Consider the following 7,674-nt stretch of genomic DNA (forward strand, 5'->3'; position numbering starts at 1 on the left):
GTTATACTTTAACACGGACTCAAAACTGAAATAAAAGAAACTATGAAGAGACAAATTTCTGGTAATTTCAGTTGGCTATCATCCAATCATAAGAATACTGCAAGGACACCTGATTATTCCTAGTAAGAATAGGTAATATAGACTTAATTGCTTACTTTATTTATTTTATTTTTTAACAGATCAGAGAAAGGAAAGAAATAGATAAACCAGTAGGGAAACAAAGCAGGGTATGAAATCCAAACAGATAAAAAAGGCTCAGTGAAGTGGAAACAGAAGTTACGGGGAATCACAGAAAAAGACTGGAAGGGACCACACTGAGTCACCTGTCCAGCCTCCCTGCTCGAGCATGGTTATTCCATGTCAGGGTGGAAGGGGCTTGGAACAACCCGGTTTACTGGCAGGTGTCCCTGCCCACGGCAGGATGATTTTCGATCTTCAGGGTGCCTTCCAACCGCTCTGCGTTCCCCCCTCACGGCCCGTACCAGCCCAAGCCCTCCCTCGGCCGGGACCATCCTTATTAGGCGCTGCGGGAAGCGGCGGCTGTGGCGGTGCTGGGCCCGCCCGCCGGGAGCGCCGCCTCCTCCGGCCGCGCCGCGCACGCCGGGACCGGCCCTGCCCGGCCTTGCCCAGCGCCGCTGCCCGGGCCCGGCCCGGCCCCGCCGGCACCATGCAGGTGAGCAGCCGCGCTGCCCGCGGGTCCCCGCTCCGGCCTGTGCGGGCGGTGCTGCGGGGCCTGCCCGGCAGGGCCAGGGCCGGGGCCGCACCCCGGACTGGGCCCGCCCGCAGCCACGGGCCGCCCTCCCCGGCTGAGGGCCCGGGGCAGCGGGGTGGGGCGGCCCGGGTTCGTGCCGCTCTCTCGGGGCAGAGGCGGCTGTCACGGGGCGGTGTTGTTCGGCAGCTCCATGTATGTGGCAGTTTGTTGCTTTCTTTGCAGCTACGGTACTTATTTCACTACCGTAGTGGGTGAGTCGGCGTTTCGGGCACTGCATCAGTGCGATAGTAAATGATAGTAAATGCGGGATTGAGGGAAAGATGACCACGGTCAGGACGGGGGAAAAAAAGTCTGGCATTATGTTTGTTGAGCTACATTGTTCTTTATTTTCTTCTATTTTTTCTCCCCTTCTGCCCCCTACCCCTCCCTTCCTGTCTCCGATAGTCCATAAGTACTGGGGCTTAGTCAGAGAAGAGAAATAGTTGCATGGCTGTGAGCAGACCTCGTGTAAGGTGTGCTGATACAAGCTATAGCAAAGCACTAGGTGTGTTCAGTTTCTAAACTGGACCTAGGCCAAGACAACAAGGAAGCACAAGTAACCTATAGGTGCTTATCACTGAGATTTCTTCTATTTTAAAAACTAAAATTGCTAAATAGGAAAATTTCATACTCAGCTACTCTGCTTTTCACCAATACGCAGGGGGGTATTGGCATTGTTTTGCAGGATTGTTGCAACTATTTTACAGTAAAATCTCAGGAATAGTCTAGCTGTAGATTTAGATGTGAATCCTTAGCAATGGGCTTGGCTGACAGAGATGGCTTGCTTTTCTCTAAGCACTTACATAGTCACTCTGACTTGAATCTGACAAGGAGATTTCCCATATACTGAGTGCTAGGTCTGTAAGGTTGGTGCCTGTGTGTGTCTTGTCACTAGTGCTTCCTGATGCAGTGGCCATTGATTTGGTGGCCTGTCCTGCTGAGGGTGTATAAGGAAGCCCTCAGGTTAGCACACTGCTCTGTCACCTAGTTAATATCCTCTCTTTTGGTCTCACTTTGTGAGAGATGCAGCAGTGGTTGCAATGCTTCAAACTTTGGTACCCAGCCAAGACCTGTATGTGCTGTATGAGTGAGATGGAATAAAACAAAGTCAGTCTTCAGGGTACTGCAGGTCTGGGGCTGGAAAGAAGCCCGGTGTCAGGAAGATCCATCCAGTTACCAGTTTAGCAACTGTGTTAAGTTCTGGAAGTGATAAAATTCACCTTGAAGAAATACCATCCATTTGTTGTTCTGCTCTAGGATCCAAATAAAGACACGGAGTGGAATGACATTCTGCGCAAGAAAGGGATCCTTCCTCCAAAGGAAAATGTGGAGGAACAGGAACGGGCAAAGGAAGAGGAGCAGTTTGCCATCCTTCAGAAATCTCTGGGTGAGTGACCAGCCAACTGAGGCAGCAGCAGAGTTGGAATGGCTCCTGGGGGAAGCTTTGTCAAAAAATGACCAGCAGCAATGTCTATATGCCACACAGCCAAAGTGATTTGAGCTTCTGTGGGGGGAAAAAAAAGTCTTGAGTCCTAAGCTATTCTTGAAGAAAATACCTTATAATTAAGTGACTTTATTTATATTCCTACTGTTGTTAGGAATAAGCATACTTCAGCCAAGGTGTAATTAGTAGGATGGAATGATAGGTAAATACTATGGGACCATTTTGACCACCACAGCTGTAAACAGGTCTGACCTTACAGAAAATTTCCATGTGGAAACATTATGAGGATATGGGGCACCATAGAGGAATACTCTGCATTATTTGACTTTAGTCTTCAAATTATTTATTTTAGTCTTTAAACAGGCACAGGTGTTTGTGCTTAATAAATGTTTGTAACACTTATTGTCTGTTTATTATGTGATGCTGTTGGAGAACTCTTAGTAGGAGTTAAATATTGATATATAGATTTGAATATTGATCTTGAAAGTTAGATGTTGAGAGTTTGGGATAAGGGTCCTCATTCTCCTTTTTAAACACAGGCCTCTAAACCAAAACATTTCCAAGGACTTCATTACTTCAGATTACCTTAAATTTAATTCTTCTCTTTCAAAGCTTAGTGCTCCACAGGACTGCAATGTGTCATTTTCCAGGTCTGTAGGGATACTAAACCTTCATCTGTGCAGAGTGATCAGCTGTTAATGGCATCAAACAAATACATTCCTGAGCATATGGATTCTTCCAGCACAGGAAAGCTTTGTTCTTTGTGTCAGCTCTGTATTTTTGTGGAAGTAAATGTTTGAAAACTTAAACAGGAGCAGTGCAAAGGGAATCTGCCAGGTGAACGTGCATGTCTGTGCTGCAGCTGCTAAGCTTGAAAGCTCATGCAGGTAGTTGGGTGCTAGTCTAGGCAGCCTTTAGCTCAGAGGCCTTTTCCATCATATTCTTTCCATGTGTATGTCTAAAGCACATAACACTTCCTAACAATCCAGTAGGAATAATAATGACAGGCTGAGAAAGCTGGGGCTGCTTAGCCTGGAGAGGAGAAGGCTTGGGGGAGAACTTTAGCATATTCTTTTTAGAATCATAGAATAGAACCATAGAATATGCTGTGTTGGAAGGGACCCACAAGGATCATTGAAGTCCCAACTCCTAAGGGCAGTTCCAACTTTGAGACCATGTAGTGTTAGATAGGACAAAGGGGAGTGGCTTGAAGGTGAAGGACAGCAGACTTAGATTAGATATTAAGAAGAAATTTTTTTTTCTTTGCTGTGAGGGTTGTGAAGCACTGGAACAGGTTGCCCAGAGAAATTGTGGATGTCCCATTGCTGGAAGTGTTCAAGGCCAGGTTTCATGGGCCTTTGAGCAACCTGGTTTAGTAGGAGGTGTCCCTCTTGGCAGGGAGGGTGGAGCTGGGTGATTTTTAAGGTCCCTTTCAACCAAGCCATTCTATTATTCTAAGATAATATTTTCTAGAAATTCACTGCATACTTCCTATTAATCTGTCTTTAGAGTAAATAAATTCTGTTGGACTGGTGAAAGTTAATGAGTGTTAATCCTGGAATGAGGTTTTTGCTGATTTAATATTTCTTCTATTCTAGTAAAAACTTATGAGGACATGACTCTGGAAGAGCTAGAAGAGAATGAAGATGAATTTAATGAGGAAGATGAGAGAGCTATTGAAATGTACAGGTCAGAGCAGCTTGCAGAATTTGGCTTTAATGATAATTGGAGGGTCTTTCTTTTATATGCTTTTAGATATTGTCGAAGAGAAAAGATGTTTTTAGGATGATGGAAGAAGGGGGTTGTGTTTCTGGTCTCTTGTGGAGCTTTTAAGTGTCTTTAAAAGGATAACAGCTTTTGAATTCAGTATCCTTTATCTACAGCCCTGCTTTGCAGAGATAATGTGCACCTGCTGAGTGTATGGCCAGAGATCCTGAGAGCTTTGAAAATCACCTCCAGTATTTCCTAATTCTTGTGTCAATGAGATTAAGGTGCTGCAGATTTGCATAATTAGTGTTGGTTTCCCTCTATCTTGTAATGTCTCTCATGGCTTTTGCCATTTAGTTTGGTAGTGTATTATCCGGAGAAGAAAAGTCTAGTGAGGCCAGAAATGAGAAAAAAAAAGCATTTCATGAAACACAGATTTACTTCTTGCATGTGGCTTTAGCCCATGATGCAAATGCAAGAGCATGTACAGTGTCATTTTGCTTTTATTGCTCTGGGGTTAGAAGAAGTTTGTAATTTGTCTCTGATGTCTGGGCCTCAACCAGCTCATTTAAGTTACATTCTGTCAAAGGAAATGCATCTATTCACAAGATGTCTTTTTCATTCCTGGCTATCCAGGCAGCAAAGGTTAGCAGAAATGAAGGCAGCTCAAATGAAGAATAAATTCGGGGAAGTCTTGGAGATTTCGGGAAAAGATTATGTTCAAGAAGTTACAAAAGCTGGAAAAGGTATATGGGTAGTCTTACACCTCTACAAGCAAGGGTAAGATTTCTTTTTTTAAACCATTAAACCTTGCACTGTCAATAGCTGAAAGTGCAAGGTAAATGTATAGTTATTGTGGAACTAAGGACTGATTTTGGAGTTCTGAGATAAAAACAAATTACTAATTTTAATTCTGTTGAGTCCAGACTGCTGAACTTCATTCTAGAATGATGTTACCATGAGGTGGCTTTTCTGTACATCTCTACAGCACAACAAGATGTGTACCGTACAGCTTCCATTGAGGTAGCTGCTGCCACTGAAATATCCAAGCTTTGGAAATTATTCTGGATCAAATGCAAGGGACTGTGAATAGGAAGGATCAATGTGTATTTAGCTTGGTTTCTAGTGGCATACAAATGAAGTGAGCAAGGTTTGCAGTCCTGTCATCATGATAGAAAACCTTGTCAAAAAAAGGTCTGTTAACATTGCTAGATAATTTTTTTTGAAAGGTTATGAATACTTGCTGTTGTTCTTTGTCTCTAATTGTGTCATAGGTGTTGATCATCATTTGCATACCTTCTTCCAGGAGCAGCTTTGCTTTTATGCTTGCTCATGCGCCTTCTAAGTATCTTAAATTCATTAACCAGTTTCCCTGAATACAAAGGGGGTAGAGGGGAAGGTTGAATTATTAATATATTAAAGACAAAAAATCCATCACACACCAAAATCTCCAGTGGTGCAGATCTCCTTTGAATGCTGGAATACAGAAGTTGCTTTTGGTACTTTTGTCTTTGCAGAAAGTCATCAATGTGATATTTTTGACCTTTCTTCTGGAGCTGTTTACTTTTTAAGTTGTCTCTTGTTTTCTCCTTTTGTGTGTCTGTTGCTGTTCTTCTCAGAATTCCACTCTGTGCCTTAATAAATCAACATATGAGTGGGCTTGCAAAGAAGTTCAGAGATGTGAAATTCATCAAAGCTATCTCTACCACCTGCATTCCCAACTACCCCGATAAGAACCTGCCCACGATATTTGTGTACCTGGAGGGAGACATCAAAGCTCAGTTCATTGGGCCCTTGGTGTTTGGTGGCATGAACCTGACAAGGGATGGTGAGTGTCTGCATCTCTGCTCTTCCTAAGGAAAAGCAAAACTGCATTGCTGGGAATGAGAGAAATGAGGCTTAGGAAGAGAGGTACTGAAAATGATATTAGATTTTATTTTTCCCTCCTATGGCTCAACCACATGCTGTCTTGTAAAAGCAGTGATAGGCCAACATGTAGGTATTTGTCTTGTGTGTACAAGTATTTGTGCCCTGTGTTGGGTGAAACAAATTTTGCTGGATATATTAAAGGGTAAACAGTACCATGCATGTTCTTAGAGTGTCTTGGACATGAGCAACTGCCCTTGCCAGCAGTGATATGATAATCTGTGCACTTGCCTATTGGATTGTAGGGCTCCTTGTTACATTTTCAAGATGATGGCATATGTTTGTCTGCTGTCCCTGACTGAGTCAGCTTAATTCAGTAATCACAGAAAGCTGTGTACTGACATTTCTGCACTTTTCTTTTATGTCTTCCTTCTCCCCTAAGCACATCTGCCTTCCACTAAAGATTTAAGAAAGTGTGAGGTTGGGTTCATTATTCTGTAATATCTGAAAGAAATTAGATTTGATGATAGGATTATCAGCGGCAGTAGGAGAATGGTTTCAACTGAATGTGTTGTATTGATTTTCTACCACTTCTGGGAAGCAATCCAGTCCAATTTGGGCCTACTGCTGGTGGTGAAGTCTCTCTTTACTGTCTTAAGGAACTAATATTTAGTGTGTGATGTTGAGGCAAAGGGGTGAATTCTATTTACAAGGTACATCTCTGGAAAATACTTATAATTCAGATGTGTAAATTATTTTTTTCCACAATTTTTTGCCCTTTATTAAATTTATTCCCTGCCTCTTCTGATTGTGATGAGCTCAGTATATGATGGGAGCAGCTGTAAAGTATGAGCAATATTCCTTCACTGGCAATAGATGTGCAAACGTGTCTTCTGCCCTTATGTGGTTAGGAGGAGGTAGAATTCACTTTCACTGGGAGAGTTGCCTCTAAAGCTGCTGCTCTGTATCCATCACCTCTTTTGCACTCCTGGTTGCAAGGTGAGCAGGGTGGCACTGGGGATGTCACTGTCACAGAGCAGTACCCTGACCTTTGTGCCCTGGGCTGAGACTTGTGCCAGCACTAGGGACTGGGAAAGGAGGGATTGGCTGGAGCTGGTGTGGTAAACGGGGCAGGAGCTTGGATCTGGGTATAGAAGAAGAAGAGGAGGAGGGCCCTGATGTGATGGTGGTGGTGGTAGGATGATGAGGGAAGTTACCTGGGGAGCCAGGGGTGGGCTTTCTCCAGTTTGCTGCCCTGCATTCATGACTCTTGTTTTGCACTGCAACAGAATTGGAGTGGAAGATTTCTGAGTCGGGTGCCATCAAGACAGACCTCGAAGAGAACCCCAGGAAGCAGATCCAGGACCAGCTCATGTCCTCAATCAGGGCTTGTGTCCCAGCCAGAGGGGAGAGTGACTCAGAGGATGACTAACTCCTGCATCTGCAGCCAGATTGATGCAGTGCACTGGCAGCCAGTGCTCCCACCTCAGGCACTGGAGACACTCCTCAAGGCCTTGCTGAGCCCCAGAAGGGTGGCCTTTCAAGACAGTCATTCTAGAAACCTCTAGAAACTAAAAACATTTCTGTTTTTTAAAAATTGCAGCTTCACTTAAGATGCTGAAAGACATTTTGTATAGTGAAGTCTGAGTAAATCTTACTCAAAGGTTTTAAAATACAGATATGAGTAGAAACAGGTCTCTTGTTATTATTTTCATAGTGAATTGCTGCTTCTTAAAAAATTTGAAATATGAAGTGGTTGTAAGTGCACTGTTTTTAACAAGCTAAAGTTGTACAAATCAAATCTAAATAGCTGTCTTAAATAATTGCTTGTGGCACTTAAATGGACGATCTCTTAGCCCACTGTGCTCTGACAGCCTGGACTTCACAGAGAGCTGGGGGGTGGTAC

General features: G+C 43.6%; 1 protein-coding gene across 1 annotated transcript; it reads left to right on the top strand.

Annotated features, from left to right (window-relative positions):
- Window positions 1-346: 346 nt before the first annotated feature.
- Window positions 347-7,459, top strand: PDCL3 (phosducin like 3). The gene is made up of 6 exons (XM_054271651.1): window positions 347-673; window positions 2,009-2,138; window positions 3,794-3,884; window positions 4,539-4,682; window positions 5,522-5,730; window positions 7,058-7,459. The coding sequence occupies exons 1-6, from the start codon at window positions 347-349 to the stop codon at window positions 7,198-7,200; spliced, it is 1,044 nt and encodes a 347-aa protein (XP_054127626.1). The 3' UTR covers window positions 7,201-7,459.
- Window positions 7,460-7,674: the final 215 nt, after the last annotated feature.

This window comes from Melozone crissalis, unplaced genomic scaffold (genome assembly GCF_028551555.1).
Source record: "Melozone crissalis strain CALT ecotype California unplaced genomic scaffold, PUWL_Pcris_2 ptg000013l_1, whole genome shotgun sequence".
In the NCBI taxonomy this organism is placed as follows: Eukaryota; Metazoa; Chordata; class Aves; order Passeriformes; family Passerellidae; genus Melozone; species Melozone crissalis.